At 37.7% G+C, this 27,765-nt stretch overlaps 2 protein-coding genes across 4 annotated transcripts in view; one reads left to right on the top strand and one right to left on the bottom strand.

The window, feature by feature from the left end:
• Nucleotides 1–4,446: 4,446 nt before the first annotated feature.
• Nucleotides 4,447–10,972, top strand: sra1 (steroid receptor RNA activator 1). Its single transcript, XM_084136523.1, has 5 exons — nucleotides 4,447–4,542; nucleotides 5,832–5,948; nucleotides 7,053–7,261; nucleotides 8,401–8,509; nucleotides 10,370–10,972. The coding sequence occupies exons 1-5, from the start codon at nucleotides 4,518–4,520 to the stop codon at nucleotides 10,549–10,551; spliced, it is 642 nt and encodes a 213-aa protein (XP_083992649.1). The 5' UTR covers nucleotides 4,447–4,517; the 3' UTR covers nucleotides 10,552–10,972.
• Nucleotides 10,973–13,039: 2,067 nt separating this feature from the next.
• Nucleotides 13,040–27,765, bottom strand: part of camk2a (calcium/calmodulin-dependent protein kinase II alpha) — a 77,998-nt gene continuing 63,272 nt past the window's right edge. For 2 of the 3 annotated variants that reach the window (XM_084137636.1, XM_084137637.1), the window contains exons 14-20: nucleotides 26,982–27,022; nucleotides 23,379–23,411; nucleotides 23,002–23,050; nucleotides 21,078–21,153; nucleotides 19,415–19,509; nucleotides 18,464–18,705; nucleotides 13,040–15,086 (exon numbers count right to left, since the gene is read on the bottom strand). In XM_084137636.1, coding sequence (XP_083993762.1) covers nucleotides 18,473–18,705; nucleotides 19,415–19,509; nucleotides 21,078–21,153; nucleotides 23,002–23,050; nucleotides 23,379–23,411; nucleotides 26,982–27,022 — 527 coding nt within the window. In that variant the 3' untranslated portion in view covers nucleotides 13,040–15,086; nucleotides 18,464–18,472. The remainder of the gene's footprint in view (nucleotides 15,087–18,463; nucleotides 18,706–19,414; nucleotides 19,510–21,077; nucleotides 21,154–23,001; nucleotides 23,051–23,378; nucleotides 23,412–26,981; nucleotides 27,023–27,765) is intronic. The other variant, XM_084137638.1, reaches the window with a different exon arrangement.

A 27,765-nucleotide genomic window follows, 5' to 3' on the forward strand; every position in this document is an offset into this window, starting at 1 on the left:
CATTTTGCCCTTTGTATGGGCCAACAAGCCCCCCCCGCATCTCTAAAGTGCACCTGCAGAAGCCTACTACTGAAGGTGGTTTGGGCCTGCCTGTTATGCGTCATTATTACTGGGCATGTAACGCCAGAGCATGGGTATTCTGGAATCATGCCCTATGCACTGATGATGAGAGTAACCTCTGCCCCAATTGGCCTTTGATTGAGTCCCACAAGTTGAAAACATTTGTTGGAGCCTCCCTTAGTGCCTTTTTATTTTCAAATCCTGATTCATCTATCAAACAGCTTAAAGGTGACTTTATTCTATCAAACTCTTTGAAGATTCTTAGACAAATTAAGGGTGTGCTGAATCTCCCTGAGCTTTCCTTTTTTGCTCCCATATGTCATAACCCTTCCTTTAAGCCAGGTCTAATGGACTCAGTGTTTGCACACTGGACAGAGAAGGGCCTTGTAACTATCAGTGATCTTTATATTGACAAGTGTTTTGCATCTTTCGCCCAACTTAAGGAGAAATATCTGCTACCATCTAGCCATTTTTTCCGTTATCTCCAAATTAGAAGCTTTGTAAAGGAATCAGTACCCACACAACACGAGTTTTATCGACTTCTTACACGTGAACCCACATCCAAAGGTTTGATTTCACAGTTTGTTGCCCTTTTTCCATTGGCTATCTCCTCTCTTCACATTAAAGAAGCATGGGTTAAGGACACAGGAGAAGAGAATGATGATGGGCTCTGGTCAATGGCATTAGAGAGAATCAAAGCATGTTCTATCAATGCACGACTTCAGCTTATTCAGTTTAAAGTTATCCATCGTCTGCATTTTTCAAAAACCAAACTGAATAGGATTTTCCCTTCTGTCTCTGCCGTTTGTGATAAATGTAAGGCCAGTGATGGGACCTTGGGTCATCTTTTCTGGGCATGTCCCAAGCTCACAGCCTTTTGGGGTGAAATCTTTAACCTGTACAATGTCATATATAAAACTCCATTGAAACCTGATGGCCTCTTTGCAATATTGGGTTGTACCCCTTATTCGCTAACTCTCTCTATAGACCTACAGCAGCAGACCTACAGCAGGCCCTCATGTTTGGTATGGTCGTAGCAAAGAGGATTATTTTAAGGGAATGGAAATCTGTGTCCCCTCCCTGCTTTAAGATGTGGTTGAATGATATGGTATCCTGTTTATACCTGGAGGAGCTGCGTTACACTTTGTTAAACACCCAGCGCAGGTTTTGCAAGATCTGGGGGCCTTTCACTGACTATATTAAGAGACAACAGGATGAGTCTCAGGTGGAAGTTTGATATTATTATGTATTATTGTCCTATTTTCATTATGTGAATTGTTTTCATTTCAAACCATCATTCAAGTGCTGGGACTCTGCCCTTAACTTTGGGCTTCCTTGACCTCACTTCTTCCCAAAACCATGGAACCCTTACTCTTCAGAACCTGTGGACATTTTTTTCAGTTCTTGGACTGGATTATAGATACAGGCTGGTATCTTTTATAAGAACTGGCAGTTATTGTTTTTGTTTTGTTTTGTATTGTTGTGTCCTGCCTTGTTGGTTTGTGTCTGTCTGTGACTGTTATGCAGAAAACCTTTGAAAATAAAATGATTAAAAAAAAAAAAGCGAAGGAATTGAAACAGTGTGTGTCTGCTACCCCGTGAACTCTGCTTGTTGCAGCTCTGTTCCCCACGTTTTACTGCTGGATGGTAGTCGCGATTGGCTAATTTAGGATAATAAATGGAGTGGAGGTGGACATTTTAAAGGCAGACTAACAGGTCTTTGAGGGTCAGAATTCTAGCTGATAGACAGGTGTTCAAATACTTATTTGCAGCTGTATCATACAAATAAATAGTTAAAAAATCATATATTGTGATTTCTGGATTTTTTTTTTAGATTATGTCTCTCACAGTGGACATGCACCTATGATGACAATTTCAGACCCCTCCATGATTTCCAAGTGGGAGAACTTGCAAAATAGCAGGGTGTTCAAATACTTATTTTCCTCACTGTATGTGGCAGCCATAACAGCATCTCATGCTCTTGTGGCCGGACAATCACTAGGAAGAAACGACCTCGTTGTCTGCTTCCTTAAAGGGGCAAGGAGGCTGAACCCTTCGCGACCCCCCTCTGTGCCTATCTGGGACCTCTCCACGGTCCTGGAAGCATTGAAGGGTGCCCCGTTTGAGCCGCTTCAGTCTGCAGACCTGAAGCACCTCTCGCTCAAAACCGCTCTTTTACTGGCGCTCGCTCCAGTGAAAAGAATGGGCGATTTACACGCGCTGTCAGTGAGCGCATCCTGCCTTGAGTTTGGGCCTAACGACTCCAGAGCCGTCCTTAAGCCAAGGCATGGTTACATTTCCCAAGCAGCTCTTTCCTCACCAGAGGACGAAAGAGACGTGAATTTACTCTGTCCCATCAGGGTTCTCAGAGTTTATCTAGAGTGTTCTGCCTCATTCAGACAGTCAGAACAGCTTTTCGTGTGCTTTGGCTGCTGCACCAAGGGGCTCGCCGTCTCAAAGCAGAGATTATCGCGCTGATAGTTGATGCTATAGTGCTGGCTTATGAGTCTAAGGGCCTTCGTTGCCCCTTAGGCGTCAGAGCTCATTCCACGAGAGGCATGGCCTAGTCTTGGGCTTGGTCAAGTGGAATACCCATTAAAGATATCTGTGCGGCGGCCGGCTGGGCCTCGCCGTCCACATTTATCAGGTTTTATAACCTGCAAGTTCCCGCTTTGCAGTCAAGGGTACTTTCAATATAAAATGTGTAAGCACAAACCCCCTAAAACTTGGGCCCGATACATATCCGGTCCTGTTTTAACTCGAACTACAGTTCTCATATATATATTATATATATATACATTATAAGAGTTTGGCCCTCATTAGACCCATTCCTTGTTTTTCCTTATATGAAGCCCGTCACTGACTGACTTATTGGGTTCATACTTTACTCTTTCACAGCCTCAGGCATCTTGCCTCGGCCTACCGTATGGAGCAAAGTTAAGCACGCACGGCATTTTGAAGGGGGTTCCCATAGCGTAAGTTAACTTACGCAATATGAGAGACCTCTCGAAAGGGAACCCTCGAAAGGGAACATTGCGTAACCTGCCATGCTTTTGCACTTTGATCAGGGGATCGCTTCAGTCGATTAAACCTGAGGTCCTAGGTGGAGAATGGCCGCTTTTATAGCCGTAGGCCACGCCCATTCTGGCAAACCCTGATTGGTTTGCGCGTCTGAGCCGCCTCACCATAGGTTCATGCAGTTGCTGCAGCACAGCCAATGACCACTCTCGCCGTTCATCTGTGTATGCTGTGCAGCTGCACTGCGTTTTAAAGATTTGGCTTCAATATTCTCGAGAAAAGGAGTTTTCCCATAGCGTAAGCTAACTTACGCAATACTCGTTCCCTCATCTCAGGGAACCAAGGTTACGTTAGTAACTGAGACGTTTTATTGATCAATAATAGCCATTATAACAGTATAAGTAGCCTAAAAGGTATAAGAAGCTATACAAGTCAAGAAATAAAGTAAACGATTCAGTCAAACATACAGTAGGCTACTACGTTAAAGTTAAATAGCCTAAATATATAAAGTTATGAAACTTCACTTTGCCCTTAGCCAAAACGATTTACCAGGGAACAAATTATAGACTGATGAGACCAAAGATCGCCCGTTAGATACACACAAGACGAATTATATCTCATGTTTAACCACTAGACTAGAGACATCAGAGCCAGCGGCAAACGTCAGAAGCACTAGCTGAGGTAAGGCTGTTCCATGCGGTGATCGCCTGGTCTCATTAATGGGATTTTTTCAACAATTTTTTTAATTTATTTTTTTAATTCTTTAATGAATAGAAAGTTCAAAAGAACAGCATTTATATGAAATCTAAAGCTTTTGTAACATTAAACACAACCGTTCAAAAGTTTGGGGTCAGTAAGAATTTTATTTTTATTTTTTGGGGAAAGAAATAAAATAAATCAATACTTTTATTCATCAAGGATGAGTTAAACTGATCAAAAGTTACAGTAAGACATTTATAATGTTAGAAAATATTCTATTTTAAATAAATGCTGTTCTTTTGAACTTTCTATTCATCAAAAAATTTTGAAGAAAAAATTGTACATAAATGTTTTCAACATTGATAATAATAATGAATGTTTTTTGAGCATCAAATCATATTAGAATGATTTCTGAAGGATCATGTGACACTGAAGACTGGAGTAATGATGCTGCAAATTCAGCTTTGATCACAGGAATAAATTACAGTTTAAAATATATTAAAATAGAAAACAGTCATTTTAAATTGTCATAATATTTCACAATAAATTGTTTTTTATCAAATAAATGCAGCCTTGGTGAGCAGAAGATACTTCTTTTAAAAACATTAAAAATCTTACTGACCCAAAACTTTTGAATTTGTTTTTTTTTTCATCGGTGACTTTTATTTTGCCTTTGTTAAGGCTGAGTTGTTGCTGAGCTCACACGAATCTTCACACAGTGCTGGAGTCTCTAGGCTGCTATGAGTGATCGGTTTGTTAAACCAGGTAAGATATAAATAATAGTACATGTATATATAACCATATAATTTATAAGCTTACATATGATGTGTCGGTGTCACATATTCGTGTGAGTAATCAGCAGAAGTTAATACCTTTCTTCACTCTCATTCATTCATTCCTCTCAACTTTTCGTGTCATTTACTGTGAGTTGTAAACAAGAACAGGAACAATCTAATGCAGAAAACTGCGATAGAACTATAATCAACTGAATACTCATTGACTATTAAAGACATTTGTATGAGAGTGTTTCCATGTGACAGCTCGTGACGTGGCATCTGGTGTTTAATGTCTCAGTTAAAGAAACAGTAAAAACACAACGAGTCTGTAAACTACATTCCCAAATTACAGCAGTGTTGCCTGGTCATTTTTTAAAAACAAACCCGAGCTGAGGGAGATAACCAGCCCAACATTGTAAAGTTCAATGCGATTCCCACCCAGAAAATAGAAAAAAAGTGTTGTTTTTACTGCACTTTCTTTCAATGTTGTTAAACTAAATGAATGTCGTTTTGCCCGATTACTCTACCCTAATGCATTTATAAGTGTGTGTGTGTGTGTGTGTGTGTATGCACCCAGCTACAGAACTTTTGGTTCCCAAAACATAAAAAATCCTAATAATAACTGTTAGAGAATGTTCTGTATAAGTTCTCTTTAGGAGGTGGTTACAAAAAATAATAAATAAGCAAATTAAAAAATAAATCCACAAAATTCTACATAAATAAATATATAAATGTGCAAATACATACATAAATCAACATATTCCTGCATTAATATATATAAATAATTAAATGTGTGAGGGGATAAATAATTAATTCAATAAAGTGAGGTACTTCTGCACATCGCAGAGTCTGAACATGTGTATAATATTCAGCTCCTGTGAAAAACTGTTCCAGTGGGTGGAGTATACATGAATATACATGATTTGTCCCCTGTTGTGGGCGTGGCCTTGAGACAACGCGCAAACAAATGGAACTGAAAAAATATTAGTGCAAGCTCCTCAAATCACAACTCGTTTAATGGATTATTTCGAATCCGAATTTCGAATATCGTCGCAAGTGGCTATCTCGGCAAAAAATTTAATAACTCTCAAATTAATATTTTTGGACTGTTTTATGTGCAGTCTGTATCCCTGCTTATTCAGTGCAGAAGAAGAATAAATAACCTTAGGGTTCATGATTGCGAGACACCAGGATCAGTGTACACAAATAAGTCTTGTTTTCACTCTCTGTTGTGGAAAATCATGTAATGTTGCTCAAATAATGTTGCTTTCTTCTCAGGCAATCAGGAGCATGGATGGAACGACCCACCACAGTTTTCCTACGGCCTGCAGAAGGATCCAGGAGGACCGAAGCGAAATATTCTCAACAAGAGGGTACATGCGCCCCAACTTACAGGTCAAGCTTATCCCTGATTAAACCTTTTACATGTTTGCAACAAATGACTAATTGTATTTTTCGCCAAACTATTATACTGTATGTATGGTCATCTTTTCTTGGCCTTTGATTTGATTAAAAAATATAACTAATTCATCACAAAGTTGTCTGTTTATTCTTGATTAATAATATTATAGGTGCTATTAATCTCAAAGAATCTCACTTTACATTAAAATCCGTAGGGTCAGTCCATCTCATTGTTTGTATAATAAATAATTAAAATAATATTTTAAAAACATTTTTAATTTGCAAATTCTTCCCAGTTCTTATTTTGTGGTTTAACCACAATGGCCATGTTTGTGTCATGGCGCACAACAAGTTTTGATTATACAGGTGTTAATGGACACCTCTTGAAACAAAAACTGTTCTCTAGAGCAAGTTACAAGGTACATGTACATTAAAGGCACATACATTTTTTTCTTGTGGAACTTATTACACGTATGACTCTTTGGCCTTTGAAGGATTAAGAGGATTTTTTTTATACCGTTACAGCTCAAATTAGCATAAATGTAAAGTGGTTTATTATAGGGCCACATTCTGGATGAATTCAAAAAACGATTCGCATCTGTAAGCACTTTTACCACAGACAATACATATTAAATACCAAATTTACAAGTGTAGGGATGAGAAATGAGATGAGGTAATTCAAGTTTTTAAGTGTAATTCAACTGCGACTTCACAACACTACAACACAAAACGAATTATAATCTATTGTACCACTTTATTTCAATGGTCTACTTCAGAGATTCTACTAACTATAAGAAACTTTGCAACTACATATCAACTAGCAGTGATTAGAGTATTAGTAGACTGTCTGCTTAATATCTAATAACTCTTTATCGTGATGCTCCCCAATAGTAATTAAGTAACACTTTATTTTGATGCTCCTCAACAGACATTCTACTGGCTAGAAGTAACTTTGCAACTACATGTCAACCTTATTCTGCAAACCCGAACCCTACCGGTCTACTAATACTCTAATGACATTTAGTTAGACAAGTTACTTATAACTAGTAGAATGTCTAACCTAATAAAGCGTCATCTTGATTATTTATGCCCCTGTAGGTTCAGGATCAGAGATGCAATCGACACCAGTAGCGGGGATTACGCCTCCCCGGGGAATAAATCCTCCTCCGATGGACAGCATCACTCCTCCTTCCATGAGTCCCAGAATCCCTTCAGATAGAACAGCAGAGCTGGAGACAGAGCCATGCATTGAGGATGTGCAAGAGCCGCTGTATTGGGCGTTGAATGCATGTAGACATACTGTGAAGGTAAAGTCATTGTGTGAAATGTTGAAAATAAAGTTCAGAGCATAAACCAATGGGTGACTGGCAGAATGGGAAAATGAGTAAAATAACTAAGAAATATATTTGGTTCTTCACCAGGGCTTGACATTAATACCCGCCAACCTGGCAAACACGTGTACTTCAGCAGTGGAGTGTAACGTAGTCTCTCCTACTAGACACTTTGTATATAATATATACATTTTTCAATTGTAGTCTTTTAAAAAGGCATCTGAAATGATAAACTGAGTGCAATGCAGTGTTGTCAAAAATATAGATTTTTTTTTTAATGCATATTAATACTGAAATATCTGAAACGCTTCCAATACTCATCATCCACAGAATAGATACATGATACCAGCTGCTCTTTCTCTCTCTCTCTCATCTCTCCGACAGTGAGTGACACACAAACCCGCCTCCATTCACTCACTCGTTTCATTTGCTCCGGATGAATATTGTTCCTGTTACAGGGCTTAAATTTCGCCGTGGGAATGCATATATTGTGCAGAATTTTACTCATTTCCGCAGTTTTTGTTCACAACCAAAGTTTGCGCACATAAAGCCGCCTCTCAGCACTAAATTGAGTTATTTTTCGCTGCTTATTGCGCTTAAACAGTCAAATACACACAAAATAATGTCAAAATGCCGGTCTTGGCGAGTATTCACGTAAACACAGTCAGTCATGTTTTAAGTGAACGTGCTGCCAAATTATGAGATAATATAAAAAAATATCTATAGGACAGTTTTCCCCATGGTATCGATGTCAAAATTGTGGCCAGTGAAAATGCTGAGTGGCTGTAACTTTGGAAAACCACTCGCCGCAAGAAAGTGAATGTCAAACCCTGATCTGCGCAGTTTCAAAACAAGGACATTTATTGTTTGGGTTTTAACAATCTATAAAATACAGAGTTTGGAACCAGTGTACCAGTCACATAACATAAAGCAAATATCTTTCAAGAAAGAGTCTTTCCAAGAAACTTTTCCTCACCTTTAGCTCCGACCCCAATTAAACACACCTGAACCGTTGAATCAGGGTGTTCAGGAAACTTCCAGGCAGGTGTGATGGAGCTGTGGACATTTATGTTCCTGTTGTCACCTTGTGACCGTCTTTTATTTTATTTTTTCAGAAACAGATCTGTGATGATGTTGAAAGGCGTCTGAAGCTTTTTGAGGACATGTGGAAAAGTGGAAAACTCTCTCCTTTGGTTAAACGTAGGATGCATGGATTGTCCCAAGGTGAGTCAGAGTGTTGTTCACTTCTATTCACTGGTTCAGTGGTAAAACATCCTAGAACAAGGGTTGTAAATGTGTACAGTAGTGGGCAAAGTGATGTGTGGATTTTCAATTACCCTACAAGTTCGATTAAACCATCAAATTATGAGAAAACATTTAATACATTTAAATGAGGGATTAACAAAGCTAGGTTGAAGTGTTCATCTGACAAAATGATTTGGCCAAAAGGCAAAATTGACTACCATATAATCAGTTATTAATTTTTATTGGGTTCGGCTGTGTTTTGGCTTGTGTTCATAATTTCTTTATATCACAGACTGGTCAAAAATTATGTCGGCACAATTTGGCATGTTTCATTGCGTTATTATCACAAATAAAACAATCGACTCCAAGCACAGCTGTGCAATATGATTACAAAATCTTTAACACATTTTTAATAATATAAGGGTGAAGATTTCAATTCTTTTTTGGCCTCTACTGTAAATTTAAAAGAAAACAACCTTCCGATTTTAAATTTGGGAGAAGCACATAGATGTTAAAGGGATGGTTCGGAGTAAAATCAACCTAGGGTTCATTGCACCATGACCTCGAGCCAAACACCCCCAGAAGCCTTTTTTCCCTTAGTCGAACATTATTAAAGTTAGAGCTTATTTAGAGATATCAGCTGAATGGCTTAGTGCAGGCGCTAATGGATCCAAGGCTGTATCTCGTAAATTACCCCACTAATAATGCCCAGAATGGCACCAAACTTCTACAGTAGAACAAATAGGTTCTGTACTCATAAAACGAGGCATTGGAAAGTTTGTAAGTACATCAGGAGTTTATTTAAATAACACTTGTCTGACGGCTCATGCTACCGCTAACCCAGACGTCGACGTCACTTCAGTGATTTGGGAAAAGCCCGTAAAAGTCCTGGCAGAAAGTGATGCATAAGGATGTAGTGTAACGACGAATTATTATTTTTTCCGAAGTGTTAACAACTCAGTGTTAACTAATAATTGTTGCAAACTGGTACTACCAACAAAATATTAGTGCATTCCTGGAACTGGGTGTCGTTACACTACATCCTTATGCATCCTTATTTCAACCAAGGGAAAAAAGGCTTCTTGGGGTGTTTGGCTCGAGGTCATATGGTGCAAAGGACCCTAGGTTAATTTTACTCCGAACCATCCCTTTAAGTACAGAGAAACAAGCGCCGCCATCTATAGAATTTTGTCTTTGAACTTCAGTTTGTTTTAGTTTGTTAGCGGTAGCTCTGTATATTTCTATGGCATCGCTGTCAAAGAATAGTTGGCTGGTGAAGTGGATTTACTTATTGTAGTTAATGAAAGTTATCATGAGCATCATAATGTATAAAGCGTATGTCATAACAAATGTCAGTAGACTGGGAAGATTTTAAAATGAGATGCATTGTACCCAACATTTTTAAAAAGTACATAGTTAAAAAGACACATTCAAATGCACTTGCATTTGCAACTATTAACATTTTAGCTTTGAGACTAACACCATAATATATTATAACACATATAATAACACATAATATATTGCATGCATATATAAACTTCTTATGACTTAATCTTAACTTGTTTGCCACACTTCCCATCATCTTTCTTGTTGCTCAAATGTAAATAACATGAAGCAGTCAAACGAATTCCAGCACGTTATATAGCAAAATCTCTGTTAGCTGAAACATTTCCACCATTGCATGGTATAAACCGCCCAGTCCTGCCGTTCGTTTGTACTGGACTAATGGATTAGTTCAGAATTTAAGACATTATTGAAACACACTATTCATTTATTTAGACTGCTGTTGTCTAGCTTGGTAAAAGCGAGGAAAACATACTTGGATGTGATTCGTTTCAGCCCTGAAAAGTAAAAACTGGGATGGCGCTGATGAGATCCACCGAGGCCTGATGGTGGATCATGTTTCTGAAGTCAGTCAGTGGATGGTGGGAGTCAAACGTCTCATCGCTGAAGCTCGAAGCCTGAGCCCACAACCAGTCAACAACTGCACTGATGATCCAGCGTCTCCCGCGCTTCTCTGAAAACTCATGTTTCATTCCACACGTTGCCAGTGATTTGTCTTAACTTATGTAAAGTTTTGTATAATCCATCTTTAAAAAGAAAAAAAAACTTCCCATTTCCATCTAGTTAATTTAATATTACTTCTATTTTTGTAGGGTGGTGTTGGGGAACATTTCTTTCTTTCATACCTCATTGTAATTTTTCTTTGTATTTTGAAAAAAAATTGGTTAAAAATGTAGGCATTAAGTATCTTACTACTGTATATAAAAGTCTGCTTTTAAAATAGGGTTGATTTCCAACTCTTTCAGCCCGAATAAAGCCCTCAGTTTCACAGGCTCAACTGAGAAGGTATTGAATTTGTAATATATATACATACAAATTTATATATAACAGATTTGATCAGTACTGTTATAATGTGCAATAAAATTATGTTGAAACCTAGCCTTTTTTTTTGCCAAAGTGTATGTTTTGCAATATGCGTCTCAATCAGCTCTGTAGTTTACTAGTCAGGGCACTGATTAGGGAGTCGGACATTCTCTATCACGGAATCCCTCCAGTGCGCTGAAACGTTCGCTCCCTAAAAGTCCCACAATGCACCGTGAAAACCAGGGAACATTGATGCTCACATAAATTTAAAGCTCAATAATATTTTATGACTGTAAGTCATTCTCTTCAAATGCTATTGAGCTTTTAATTATTGTATATTTTGTGTATGATCATATACAGTAGTGAAAAACAGCAATATATACACATGATTGACAGTTTATTTTAATAAATATAAAACATTTAAAAGGTGTGCATCATGCCTGACACCTACATGAACACTTTACAGTTGGTTTTATGACTGAAAGTCTTTCTCTTCAATTGCTATTTAACTTAGCATTAACACATTTTACTTGCTCCCTCAGGGGCATAAATAAAAACTGAACTTTTTATGCGCTTTGGCCGTTTGTTTACACGACAATGCCGTTTCCGGAAAAATGAGAAATCTAACTTTTGAAAATGGGTTTCAAAGTTTTTTGAAAATGATACCGTTACCGTTTCCATAAAAACTACAAAAACGTCATTTTGTGAAAACGTCATGTGTATTCAGTCTATAGGTGCGTAGTGTTTCTTTACAAAGTGACATCGCCAACTACTGGCCTGGCAGCAGAATACAGCGTTTTTAGTCGTTTTCGGGGATCGTTTTGACAACGTTGTTGTCTGTACACGTTTTAGTTTTTTGTTCAAATTTCATTCAGGTGTTACAGTCTTAGACATAAGAGTATTAGACATACTACATCATTTACAGTATAGCCCACTGTCATTTTTCATCATATTGCTTCATTAAAATCACTATGAAATCAAAATTGACAATTCTTATTATAATAGTGTTGATTTATCCGTGCACATAATTTAAAACAATATGTAATATTTAGCAAATGACAATGATCCTATTAGTTCCCAATCAAGTCTTGTCATTTTTGGGAAACAGTTTCATTCGGATGTGCATCACAATAGGGAAGATAAGACTATCACAACATCTTTATTTTAACGTCAGTTACACGTTACATGTACTTAATATAGTAATAACAGTAAATTATGCATAATTACAAGGAACTAACCTTACATGGTAACACTTTATTTTAGTGTCCTTGTTACACGCTATATGTAATTATTATTGTAATAACAGTAAATTATGCATAATTACATGTAACTAACCCTAACCTTACATGTAACACTTTATTTTAGTGTCCTTGTTACACGTTACATGTAATTATTATTGTAATAACAGTAAATTATGCATAATTACATGTAACTAACCCTAACCTTACATGGTAACACTTTATTTTAGTGTCCTTGTTACACGTTACATGTAATTATTATTGTAATAACAGTAAATTATGCATAATTACATGTAACTAACCCTAACCTTACATGGTAACACTTTATTTTAGTGTCCTTGTTACATGTTACATGTAATTATTATTGTAATAACAGTAAATTATGCATAATTACATGTAACTAACCCTAACCTTACATGGTAACACTTTATTTTAGTGTCCTTGTTACATGTAGTTACTTTAGTAATAACTATAAATTATACATAATTACATGCAACTAACCCTAATCCAAACCCTATTGTAAGTATATGTAGTTAATTAATATTACTCAGTACTTATTTGTGTAATTACACTGTAACAATGCCCTGTAACACAATGTAACAGCTTAATATAGTTAAAGGCCGTATCATACCGACTTAACATGCACACTTTATTTTAAGATGAAGTAGTTACATTGTACTTACTCAAATAAGTACTGAGTAATATTAATTAACTACATGTACTTACGTTATGTACGTTAAGGGTTAGTTACTTGTAATTATGCGTAATTTGCTGTTATTACTATAGTAAGTACATGTAATAACGTGTAACTACATCCCCTTAAAATAAAGTGTTACCAGATGCACTCCTCAAAACTTGCCAACAAAAGAGAATTCACAACAAATAAGCAATGACAACTACAACACTTTGTAAAGCACTTTTATTTATAAGCCCGGTTGCATTAGAGCCAAACTGCAAAAAGTACATTTTACTCAGAAAACAATTATCATACCCACCCACTTTTGACAATAGAAACAGCATGCCTCAACAAAACACAGTATATACGCCAAAAAGATGCTGTTATGCCTTTCATAAACTGTGCTGAAACAATAGAGAAGACAAAAACATCAAAGAGGCCACCAGTAGCCGTTTACAATGAACCGTTGTTTTCCATGCATTTTATTTTTCAATTCTAAATGTGTCTTTCTGAGAAGGTAAATAAAAGAGGGAATCATTGAAAAACTTTAGCTCTGTAATGACAATTGAACAATAATTCAATCGTTCATATATTACGAGTGAATCTTTGTCGGATATGCAACAAGTAGCCTAAATGTGTTACAGATTTAACTAAAGAACTGTGAAGACTGCAGTCGGTTTTCTGTTCATGGTATTATGACACAAAATCCAGCCTGATGAATAGCAGTTTTTATACAGCCATGGCCAAACGTTTCTATACAACCTTGTTTAGATCAAATAACAAAAAAAATCATGCATACAATCATCACATTAACATTCTTGTTTTACAAAATAAATACTAAGCAATATTTGACAAATCTGACTAATCAGCTCATACAGTATTACTAGTAAAACGTAAATGGTTTAATAAATCTAAACATATACTATTCTGTGCATTTAAGATGCAAAATGTGTTAATATACCTTACAAATTTTTTAGATAAGACAGAAAGACTAAGTTGAATAGCAGATATTCAATACTCCAATAGTCTGAATACAATATCAACAAGTTAAAACGCTATAGGTCGTTGAGCATCACTATGTCCACCTCATTCCTTGAATCATTTTAATAACTGTGATTCCATTGTACTTGTTAATAAATATGAAGCACATTTGTGAGTGATTAACGCCTTCTGTTGTCAAGTGTTTTTAAAAACAACATCAGTAGATAAGCACTTCCCTCACTGTTAACAACACCGATTATTGAAAGCTCTCTCTCTCTCTCTCTCTCTGTCTCTCTCTCTCTCTCTAACAACATTCTCCCATTGAATTTGAATAGACGTTAAGCCTAGACATCGAGCTTTTATGACTTCAAGAGACTTCCTTTTGTTGTTAAAAGAAAAAATCCCTGAATCCTAAAATACAAAAGGAAGAACAAATACACCAGCTCTACTGGAAGAACTTTATCAAGGAAAAGAAAAAAGGTCTCGCATGCAGATACTGTAGACCCACAATGCACTGCAGCTCGGGACAGTGCCACCGTCGGCTCCATCTTTCACTTTCAGCAACGGTTCGTTGGATGGGTCGCTCGGCCCTCTTGATCCATCTGTTCTTGCAGTGCGGATTGTTTCTTCTTTTTTTTTTGCGCCATCGATGCAGCTTTGATTTCAAGGGCTAAACGTATACTGAAATTCACTGTTGTTCAATGTGCTTGACTAACACACCGTAGAAAGAGTTCTGGAGAACAAGCTGTTCATCGATGAAAAACTCATTACAATATTCTTACCTAGCAGTTACACGTGGAATTCTAAAGGTATTTCAAATATCTAAAAGTTTTTGTTTAACAATAAATTAAAATAATACATGGGATTGTTGCAATCAAGTTTTAATACAGGCATAGGAGAGAGAGATTGAAAAACGAATGTCTAAATATTTACCGATTAAAAAGAGCATATCTAGATACCCGTGTCCTTTTTATAAAACGCAGGAAACAGGATCTCTTTTGGAATGTCGTGCTTGCTCCATCCTTGTCCCGAATATCTCATTTGTCCAAGCACACTTATGGTCGAAACATGGTGGCTAATTTTGTAAACATACCCAAACTACTGAAAAAATTAATACCACACAGCACAAAGTGGCTTGATCATAGTTTATCCATAAAGAAGTGTTCTGAGCAATGAGGAATAAATGCTGATGTGAATGTGATGACACTAAAGCCAATGAAGTTCAAGGAAAAGATGAGAAGCTCGGAGCTTGTACATCCTCAAGCGAGTGATCCTGCAACTTTGATGTTTTCAACTAAGACAGAAATAGAGAGATAGGTCAGTATGCAAATTGCAACGGAGCCAGAATATTGTTATGAATATAATCCACAGCCCAGACAGCAACATCGTGTCGGCCCAGATCCGGCCCACATCTTGTACATGTGGAGTTCACGTGTCCCAGATGTGGACCGGATCTGGGGCTTCATTTGTAACCGTTGCGTACGCACAAAACAGGCCCTGAAAGAGGCGAACGCATAAGTTGTGATTTATAAAAACAAACTTGACTGGAAAATTTAGCGACACCGATGATGATCTGAGAAATCACTGACAGTAGATGAAGGAAAACCACTTTAAATCTTCATTATGAGTCCTAATCATAAATACAGTGCAAGTTCACGATAACAGTTTAAATACATAAAATAATCAAAGCTGCAAGCAGCATTTATCGGGGTTCAAGCATTTATGGCCTTTAAGCACATAAGCATTTAGGACATTAAAATTTATTTAGCAAGCATTTAACCACTGAAATAATAGATGGAAAAGTCAATTTACAGCCAATACAGGCAATTTACCATAGGAAATATATGGTTTTCAAAGCTTTTTTACAGTTATAGCGCCACCTATGGGCCGATCTCCATAAAATTTTGCACGATTATTTAATATGTTATGTCACATATGCCCACCAATTTTTGTGAAGTTCTGAGTTTTCATTTAGGATTTATAGGCTTTTTAGTGTATTTTGCCACGCCCATTTTATAAATCACCCTATTATAGCCATCCAAATGCAAAAGTTCAACTTTTTTTTTGATAATTATTGATCTAGATAGTCCAGAGAATTGTCCTAGACTGGTTTGGTTCCGATCGAGCAAAAAACCTAGGACTAGTTCGCAAAAGTAGGTTTTTAACATATTTGCGAATATTTAATGAACGCTTTGACTGACAGCAGTGGTTCTTGAGGCAAAGATGTTCAGGATGAGGAGATCTATCAAATGATATGCATATTGTGTGGATGAGTGTAACTCTTACAGACCTCTAGGGCCATGAGTCGAACATGCCCACCGAGTTTCGTTCCGATCGGCCTCCGTTAACCTAGTCTATTAGGTGCTCAAATTCATTGGTCGATGGCGGCCATGTTTTTTGAGATACACTAATGTCCTCATAGACATACATGACACCTTGGACCAAGACACTGCATACCAATTTTCAAGTCAATCGGACTAATGGTCAGGTGGTTATAGCCAGTTTTATGTTTTTTTCATGTTATAGCGCCACCATGAGAAATATTTCCACGCAAATAGTTATCAATAATGCACAATAAGGCCTCTCTGTTTCCATAAAAAATATAAAGCAATTAAAAATACTATTTGGCCAGTGGAAAAGATTGAGAAAAACTCTCTCTGAAATGTACTTTATACTATTTGATTTATTTATTCAAAAACAAGGCAAGGATAGGCTACTAAATGATTTTTAACAATGTAATGTGACGCACATCAGTATCTCATATTTTCCTAATGTCTTGTACCGTTAAACATGGTATCGCGTGGATGAATATGCATATGCAAATGATATGCAGATGAGGATATGCATAGTAAAACGAGGCGCTGTAAGCTCCACATATGGTTATTTCGCATGTGTGCACAATCTTCCGCTGACTTATAAAGGGAATTTTGCACAGGTTCTGGCGTACGCACGGTTTTATAAGTCTGAATATTTTTTGCCTTACGCCATTTTTGGCTTTTGGGCGCACATATACTTTTAGTAAGGATCTTACGCACAGAACAAAATCCTGAAGACTTTGCTCAGATTTTTCAGGCCTGTCTGATTTGGAATGGATCTCTTCAGAAAAGGAATTGTCTGTTCACCAATATTTTCAGTATAATTTTTTCTCCATTAGCGACATATATTTGATATATGATGACTGTTATCAAACCAGTTTCCCCAAACACACCCTCCTCCTTTCATTGGTCAGCCAAACAGATAGTCCCGCCCCAAACTCTTGCCATAGTGATGAGAAGTCTGAATCATTTCCATTTTTTACCAGAATCCAGTCCAATTAATCGGTTTGCTGTCGGTGTAGAAAGTAATGAAGTATTTGTACTTTCTTACTTTTCGAATATCTGTACATTATCCGAATATTTTCATTTTGGAGAACTTTGAAGAAAGTTTTGCTGCTAGAGGTCGCTATTTCAAAACAATAACAAAGGCATAGCTTGATGACGCCGTGAATGAGCGTGGAATCATGGGATTTGCCGTCTTCACCTCCACAGCCGATGGGACTCGGGCAGAAATCATGTTCATGGGTGATCTAATGTAATAAAGTCTTATTAATGTTACTGTGGTCATTTTATTTTGCTGTTTTATTATGCATATATGCCACAGTCGCCACTGCTTTCACTTTGTTGTTTGTTTATTTTACAATTAAAGTTACGTTTAACGTCCGCCTCCTTCCCTGAACTCTGTTACAGTTACATTTCATCACTTAAGTTCACATTATTTTATTTTATTGTAATAAAACAGCCGCAAGTGTTGAATTACTACTCTTACAGGTCACTTTATTTGATGAATGAAAGTTGTGGGGTAACGCAGCGCTGTTTTACTTGGTCAAAACAATCATACTAAAATACAGTATGAGAGTGTGAAAGTTATGTCATAACGTTACTCTGTGCGTTTGCTCGGTGGCTGTTATGAGAAACTTATTTTTTATAACTGGATAAAGATTTTTAACCCTTTGGTCCTCTTTGTGTGGTGGTCAAAAAAAATTCAATTAAATGAATGTACTATATTTTAATTCGATAATATATATTTTTTATGGTAGTAAATTATATTTATGCTCTAGTTATAATCCATTTATTCACTTTATGACCATGGACTTGAAAATGAAAATTCCAATTAAAACTGTTGTAAATCTTGAATTCTTGAAAGTCTTGTAAAGAAGACACTTAGCATATTATTGCTAAAGTAAAAAAAAGTTTCAAAAAAAGTTTGGAACATAACCTGCCGAAAAGCTTGAGGTTGATATCTTAAAAAAATGAGCTTTCAGTCAGATTTTGTTTGGGCGCAGCACCAAACGTTTTCCACTAGATGAAATTCGCATCCCATTCATTTCCTATGCGCTCATTTTTGACGGCAAACAATACAAGCGTGACTATTTCATTTTCGACCATTTCTGTTTTCGAATCATGTCCATGATTTTCTTTTTTGTGTTCACAGACCAGGTGTGAAAACTTTTACCAAGTTTCGTACCATTCCGATGAAATAAATTTTTTGGTTCAAAAATGACCGAAGAGCACCAGAAATTTAAAGATTTTTTTTTTTAGATTCGTTGCCAACGAAAATGAACAAGAATACAATCGGTGCCTTTGCACCTTCAATGCCTTGCTCCGATGATGAATGAATTTGGACACGTCTTACCTGACTCTCTTATTTAGTGATGGCAGACGGAGAGCCTGAGCGATGGAAATGGACTATCTGCCACTTGCCGTCTTTACGATGCCAGATTCGCGTCTCCTCTGACTGGGCGGTGCATGGCATCCCGTTTGTGTCGAGATACTGCGTGATACGAATGTAGGCGATACAGGCGGCGTCCTCTCCGATCAGATGGATGTGAGGGTTCAGGATGGTAGTGTGAACTGGCTTGCTGTTCTTTGACCACACTGTTCAGAAACAAACAAACAAAACCACCTTTTTCATATAAAATCTCTAGAGAGGTGCTGCATACTGTATGGATAGAGATGCTTGGAGGATCTGAATCCTCACAGTGTGCAGTGAAATTAATAATCTTTCTTTCAACCAGTTTTTTCGTCCTTTAAATATCAAGGGGAAAAGAGAACGCAAGTGCTCCCTTTTCACACAGAACTTTGATTTGTGAAATAATTGTAAAAATACCACTTGCCTCGAAGGTCTTTAAAACAATGCAGAACTTTTCATACAACATGATATGACTGACAAAATAAAAACATGGATTGGTGCATAATGCACATTTATCTGACTTTAGTTTAGCTGTGAATGCAACTTAGAAATACAACATTAAAGACTTAGTTTAGAAACAAGATATTGATTAATGACAGTGACCTTCTTGAATGTGATCCAGTCATTGTAATCCAAGAAAGAAAGGCTTCTATAGCCCAACATATAGTGATACAGTAGTAGGCTATGTGAAGTATACAAAAGAGTTTTGTCTATGCTGGATATTTTCTTATTTTTAATTCCAAATATTGTGAATGATTGTCTGGATGTCACAATTGAACACCACATCACATACTGCTTTCACAAATGAGCTTTTTTCAATGAAGAAGTTATTTGGAATTTTGCATTTGATTAATATATTTATGTATAGTCATATAGGCATATGTTTCATCTTACAGTTTTCAAAGTAGAAGCGATGGAAGTCCAGGCCCTCCACCAGGTTTCCCAGGGCCTCGGGCTCAAACGCTGTAACGCTGGGATCACACATCTTCCTGCACACAAACATCACTTACTGGATCACTCACAACACAAACAGTGGTTCAAATATACAAACATACTGAATTATTTGAAGTGATTTGATAGTTTAACTGGCTAAACCATTATCGTCCTGCTGCATGTCTTATTACAGCCGACTAATAAGATAATATATCATATTGAATAAAGTCTTCTTGACATTGATTTATTGGTTGTGGAGCTCTTTAAAACTTCATTTTATAACCAGCCTATGAAACTTGTGACAGGAAAAGAGATCCAGAACATCTGGAACGTTGAAACGATAACTTACTCTTTCATAAGCATGACAGGAGGCCATCTGCTTTTTAACATCACAGTTTTTTTTATTAAGTTACACAAGTTTAAATGAGCCCAACCTCTAGTACTGCGTATCCATAGCACAAGTTCATGCTTTCACTTTGCATGCACTAAATTTATACGCAGAAATGACCTTTTACATGCATCTGATATGCATTTTTTTTTTAGCATACATGATACGCACTTTTTGCATGCATATAATACAAACTATACACACCCACCCAATTCTACACAACGGGTAAATTTTAATTTACCATAAATGCATAATATCCTTATGTCCACAACAATTTTAGACCAACTGGTACTGTGGATCACTGTTTTCTCTCAAGCAGTCTTTAAAACCATTTCAGGAAGGCATTTTTTATGTAGCTGACAGGTAGTGAGGCTGTATCTTGGTAACACTTGTATCTTGGCATCATTGGCACCATGGAAGATATTCTGAGTTTTAGTACAGCGCCACCTACTGTACAAGAGTGTGTTTGTCCTAAAATTACAAAGGCCCAAAGGATTCCTTGGATCGTGCTGAATCAGGTGATATCAATACCTCAGCAATTTTGTTTATTCGCCATTTTCAGTTTCAACATTAACTACAACATATTTTTAACGCTTTGATGTGCTGAAATGAAACTTGGTGCACATCCTCGGCACTGCGCTCCAAACACACCGGAGAATTTGGGGAAAGGCAAATTGATCAACAATTGACGAAACAAAAAATATTTCATGCTACTACTCCTACATATTTTGTCAAGTTCTTTCCCAATTTCATCTTGAGGACAAATTCTCCTGAATTAATTTCTCCAATCAAATCTATACGGATGCACAAATGGTCCAGTTTAAAGGTGTCAGGAGAAAGTTTGACTTTAAATGCTGGGGCTTTTTTAGGTGGATTCTGATTGGCTGTCAATGATTCATTGTATCATTCATCAGCTGGAATAAAAAGCTTTATGGTTATTGTGATTACACTTTGTTTTACAGTGCATGTACTTACAGTACTTACAGTAACCTATTAGTTACCCGGTTATTGTAATTGCTATAACAAATACATTGTATGTAAATGCGGAACAGGACTTTAAAATAAAGTGCTACTGTTATTGTTATAGTTATCATCCTTGGTGTGAACAGGCCTTTACAGACATTAAGAAAAGTGTTACAACCATCCCCAGTCTCCACTGCAGTACATTCATATTTAATGATTAGCAAATGCAAATGTTGAAGGACTGGATGAAAAACAAATGTTGCCCAAACTCACGTGTAACTCTCAAAGTCTCCATTGCTGATGGCTTCAATGAGTTGCTCAGTTACTTTGATGATTTCTTGCTTCCTCACTGCAAAGGAGAAAGTTAAATATTTTAAAGGTGGTTTTCAGTGGTGCAGTTCGTGTTAGATCCCACTGTATAAGGGTAATTTTCTTTAAATGATTATTTACACTTAGGTTCACTTATTGAGTTGAAATTGAAATAAGTATAATCATTCTCTTTGCTTAGGATGTCAAGTTTGATACAAGTACCTGATTAATAAATAAATGCGTAACCAATAATGGTCAATAAAAGTGACATCAGAAGGTTACGCTTTATTTCCGATGGTCCACTTTAGACATTCTGCTAACTACTAATAAGTAACTCGTCAACTACATGTCAACCGTCTCTCATTAGAGTGTTAGTAGACTGTTACGTGTTAGTAGAATAAGTTGACATGTATTTGCAAAGTTACTAATAGTTAGTAGAATGTCTTAAGTGGACCATCGGAGTAAAGTGTTACCTATCAGAATTAAAAATGCATCTATGAATAATCAAACCTAATGTCATTGAGTTCATGTGTGTTTATGCTAATATGAGAGGAAAGGCTACAAATTTGTGGGTACAGTTTGCAAAACTGAGAATTCGAAATTAAGATAAAGGTTTTATGAATATGTTGGCATGATTTGCTAAAATGAGAAATGAAACAGTTTACCAGTGTGTGAGCACAGCTGAGAACAGATTACATGATGGCAGAGGCTATTTACACCTAATGCATCATGATTCATGTTTTCGTTGAGCACAGGTTTCTACAGTCATTTTTAGCCATTTTCAGTGTTCGTGGACCTGTAAGTATTCTATCACCACAATGATGATGTGTGTTGAATGGACGGGTGTATGCAAATGAGAACTGCATCATGAAGTCAGGATGGGGCTCATTTCAAAACAAGACATTTTTGGTGCATGGTAGCAAGACTGGAAAATCTGATTTCTCACTTTACAGTATGTCTCATTTGCTTGTAATGTTTTGGGATGTTGAAAAACAGGACACTCTTAGCCCAGTTTAATGTGCAGAGACATTTCTTTTCCGATGGACAGGCTTTAGGGACAAGCAACTTCCCAATAAAACAGTATCCGTTTAAGATTTAAATAAATATACACTGGATATATTCTTGTTATTATTGCGTATTGTTTTAATAATGTGCTACATTACACAGAAGTGTAAACAGTATCTGCCACAATTTGCTCTAAGTATAAAATATATTTAACACTATTTGCAGTTAGTGCAAAGAAATTACAACTATTTGCACTTAGTGTAATTAGCATCTGCTATTTACGCTCTGCTATGAGTATATCTTTTCTTATTCTAATGAAAATTGCTGAAGTTCTGTCAGGTAGTTTTCAAGTCTTGCCATATATTCTCAATGGGACAGAAGCCTGGGCTTTGACCATTTTAAGACATTCAGGTTCAGTCTTAAAGCAGGTTTTCCTCTAGAATTGCCCTATATCTGGATGGATGGATGGATATACAGATGGATGGATGGATGGATGGATAGATGGATATACGGATTGATGGATGGATGGATATACAGATGGATGGATGGATGGATATATACGGATAGATGGATGGATATATGGATATACGGAAGGATGGATGGATGGATAGATATACAGATGGATGGATGGATGGATGGATGGATGGATATACGAATGGATGGATATACAGATGGATGGATGATATACAGATGGATGGATGGATGAATAGATTGATGGATGGATGGATGGATGGATATACAGATGGATGGATGGATGGATGGATGGATGGATGGATGGATAGATATACAGATGGATGGATGGATACACGGATGGATGGATGATGGATGGATAGATGCATATACGGACGGATGGATGGATGGATGGATAGAAAGATAGTCTCACCTCTAGTATCCTCATCTTCAATTGTGGTGTTGGTACTCTCTGATGATTCCTAGAAAGGACAGGATGCAGGGTTTTATTGTTAATTTCAAAGCCAGGATCACATAATGCAAGATCATAGTTGACCAGCTGCTTTCTCTGTGACTTCAAGAAAGAAAGAGTTAGTGAAAATCAGAGGTGTCAAGCTGCTGACTTGACATCAGTCCTGCAATAATGAATGTGTCAGATTTGCATCAACTTTACAGATGTGATGTAACATCAACATCAGCAAAAAGAAAGTCCAGCTCCATGGCAGCCAAGTTTTGCTCATTGTTAGGTTGCCTTTAAAGGTTGCCAGTTGTGGCAGATTGTCAACAGGACAGAGCCTGTTTCACACTCACCATCAGCTGGGTGCTGGAACTGGACTTCCTTTTCTGGAAGAGAAATGAGAAGAGGTTAGACAGGAACAAACACTGAATCGACAGAGGGAGATGAGAGGTACAGTCGTGAATATGTGACTAAAGTCCAAAACAGTCCTCCTCTTTGTTGTGTCTATTCCTTGGCTTATAATGCTTAAGAAAGCACTCGTAGGAGTATCTGTAGTGCTAACCTACCTTCTTTCATCAAAAACTTGTTTTAGTATAAATTTGTGCAAAATATGATATAGTCTACAGCAGGTAATGTAGTGATATTACAGGTGAAATTACAACTACTGGCCATTGAGTCCAAATTGAGATTTTCAGTAACTAATGATGTATATTTCAGTCTGTTCCACACATGACAGCAACCCTATGGTTTTTAGAATAGTTGGAATATGGCACACAATTTGTATTGAAAGGAGAAGCCTGTGTAAGTAGATATGATGGATTTTTTTTATTTAGCATGAACTATTGCAATACTGCAAATGATAATGGATTTCTGGAAGAGGGAGGGATAGGAAGGTCTAAGGACACCCATGGTGGTGCAGGCAAAATAAGTAACCATGGAGTAGCCGGAGGCATGACAGACCAATGGTGGACCCAAGGAATTGATGAGCCAAGGTGGAGACAAGGGATCGATTGGTCAAGGTGGAGCAGAGGGATCGATTGGTCAAGGTGGAGCCAAGGGATCGATTGGTCAAGGTGGAGCCAAGGGATCGATTGGTCAAGGTGGAGCCAAGGGATCGATTGGTCAAGATGGAATCATGGAATTGGAGGGCTGAGGTGGAGCCTTGGGAACTGGAAGGAACCATCGGAGGAGGAAGGACCAGGAAGTCACAAGCTGGATGGGGCCGGTGGAGAAGGAACAAATTTAGGGTAGGTTTTAGGGTGGGTTTCAGGGTGGGAACTAACTCCTGGGAGGACAGTTCAATAAGCGCTGACTCTGGAACGGAAATGGCCTCTGCCTCTTGCTAAGGTGGTTCGTGGCTGGTGTGGGCTCTTCAGCTGCACTGTAAACGGTGTATTTCATGGTGTCTTCTAGAGTTGTCAAAAAGTACAGACTCTGGCATCAAGTCAGTACTGAAATTTAAAAATGTGACATACCAGCATTTCCCTCTAGCATTTTGAGTGCAGTTGAAAGGATTCTTAAACACCTCTGATTGGCCATTGTGTTCAGGTGCTCAACATATATGTCTCTGATTGGCTACAATGATCAACAATCTTCACCTAGTGCTTACATAGTAACACACGGGAGCATGTAAAAGCAGGCAGATCCCTAATATATCCGCTGATTGACGGATCCGCTAATAGACGCCGCTTTCAAATGCTCCCGTGTGTAACTGTGTAAGTGCTCGATGAAGGGCATAACATTTTTCGAAGCACTGATCATTGTTGCCAATCAGAGACATATAGGTTGAGCACATGAACACAATGGCCAATCAGAGGTGTTTAAGAATCCGTTCAACAGTGCTCAAAATGCTAGAGGGAAATGCTGGTAGGTCACATTTTTAAAATTCCATTACCGACTTGGTACCGAAGTCTTTACTTTTAACAACTCTAGTTCCTGAGGTTGAATTTTGGATGTAAATAAAAAATGTGGGGTAGCTTTAAGGGTGGGAAAAAGTTTAAAGTTTTTTGATAAAACATTCTTTAGAGATATGTGCGTCTTTCATGCTTTATTAAAGTCTCCTTTGTACTGGACAACATAAAACCACTGTAAGCACCACTTTAAGATGTAAATATAAATGCAAACTGCAGCTATCCAGATTCAAGTGATGTAGGGCCTTCATGTCAATGATCATTCTAGGCAGATTAGCCACCAAACTTGATGCCTTGCGTTTTTCCCAATCCATTTGTCATGGAGGTCAATGACTTTTTGACAAATCGCCCTCAGACTGTTAGACTAGGCCCTCACACTCAGCATAGGCACCCCACAGGGCTATGTGCTGAGCCCCCTTCTCTATGCTCTCTACACTCATGACTATGTCCCCACCCATCCCACAAACACAATTATTAAGTTCACAGATGACACAACTGTTGTTGGACTTATCTCAGGAGAAGACGAGACAGCTTATAGGAGTTCAAAGATTGGCAGTGTGGTACTCAGACAATAGTCTCATATTGAACTCTTTAAAAACAAAAGAACTCATAGTAAAATTCTAGAAGAGCAGCGCAGTTCTCAAGTCTTTATACATTAACAGGGACTGTGGAATTGGTCCCTGCTTTCAGGTTTCTGAGCATACATATCTCCGCAGATCTCTCCTGGGCTACCAACACCACCGCAGTAGTGAAGAAGGCACAGCCAGAGACTCCACTGCAGGGAAAACGGCTGGTATCCTTCAATCATTGTTCCTTTGAGAGTGTGCTGACGTACTGCATCTCTGTTTGGTATGACAACTGCTCAGCAGCGGACAGGAGAGCCCTCCAGAGGGTCATCAGTACAGATCATCGGATGCCCACTTTCCTGACTGGAAGACTTATTCAGATCTCATTTTCTAAGTAGAGCAGCTACCATACTGAATCCTAACATATCATTCCACCATGACCATGGATCCGTTTGTCCAGCTGCCCTCTGGTAGGCGTTTCAGGTACAGAGTATCACGGACATACAGACTCGAGAACAGTTTCTACCCCAGAGCCATACAAGAACTAAATTCTGTCAAACACTGGCTTTTAAACTCTCAACTGCACTTAGAATGGACATACTTCAATTGCACGTATTGTACATAGGGCAACTACAAGTTAACGATAAGCAATATTCTAACATGCATTTCCTCACTTCATTTGCCAAAGTTATTGTATTGTATTGTAAATGTGCTATACTTATTGTGTCATAGTTATACCTATTGCTGTTGTCCTGTTATGAGCAGATGCACTGTAAGGTTTGCTATCTCACTTCATTGTACTCTATTCAATGAGAATAAAAGGGAATTGGAATGTTTTGCAAAATATTTAGGCTTTCTCAAACACTAAAAAAAGGGAACAATGGACTCAATTTCAAGACAGCTGGGCAATATACAAGGGAGGTAGTGGCACATTCGCTGATTAAGTCCTTGTGCCTGTGTAGCGAGCAAAAATACCAATCTTTCTTCAGAGGCAGTGGCATCAAGAGCTGCCACAATCGCAGTTAAAGGCAAAAATCATTTAACAAACCAGTTTACCTTCGCTAACAGGATGAGAGGAGGTGCAAAGTGGATGTATGGTGTTGTCAGACAAAGAATTGGAGGACAGGACTTTAATCTCACACACCAACATAGTGTCGGCCTAGATCCGGCCCACATCTGGTACGCGTTGAATGCACATGTACCAGATCTGGGCTGACACTATGTTGCTGTCTGGGATATGATATGGCCAAAAAATAGTGAAAGTAAAGCTTTTCCACAATCAGCTGTAATGTTTTGTTCCTGTGTGTTTTCAATAAATCGATTATGTGAATGATTCAACGACTCGCTCACAAACACACAAAAACAGTCAAAAGTGAAGTGAACCGTTGTCTATGATATAATATAACATAACGTAAAAAAATATAATAACATAAGTTATCCATTGTGTAAATTATAGGCTTAAATCTGATTTCCACCCTACCTTCACACCATCTGTCTTCTTGCTGACGCCACTCTTTCCTCCTGAAGAGACAAAGAAAAAGAGTGAAATTGCTATAAGAAAGGGCACAAAAGCCCAGAAAAGCATAGTGAGAGGCATAGCACTGCTCTCCTCTGTTCTCCAACTCAAGTTTGGCTCTGGAGATCTGTTGACTTTTTAAAATAGGAGCTGGGAGTTTCCAGCATACATAATCACACACTCCCACACTCCACTGCTCACTTTTAATGGCTGCTCAAAACACACAAATAATCAGGAACTCTGAGTGAATACGAAATGTTAAACCCATCTAATTCAAAAATCAAAATACATTTGGGAATAATTTAGAAAATCACTCAAGATATAGTCCAAAAATGGAAGATTCGTGATAGCTGAAATTAGTCAGACTTTTATTGAAACTATTATTGGATGGGTATTTTCTCACCTTCTATAGGGAACTAGAATTATCAGTCTTGGTCATGCTTGACCTACATCTCAGTTTGAATGTTCACATTGAATAACAGACAGAGACAGAGGTACTAAACACTAAAAATGCACTGCTGACTCAAGCCAGTATGTTTCCACTGAACATTATCTTAAGTAGTGGAGAATGAGCGCTCTGGGTAAAAATAGACTGAATGTGATGAATGATCAAGAGTGTTTGGGAGTGATAGAATGGCCTATGCAAAAGCTACGGCTGCTAAACTTGAACAGGTGGAGCTATCTATTTTAGTTTAGATATAGCTGACCTTTTACAGACCCTCACCCACATGACATACACTCCCACAAA

The sequence above is a fragment of the Abramis brama genome (assembly GCF_963993115.1).
Source record: "Abramis brama genome assembly, chromosome: 15".
NCBI lineage: Eukaryota > Metazoa > Chordata > Actinopteri > Cypriniformes > Leuciscidae > Abramis > Abramis brama.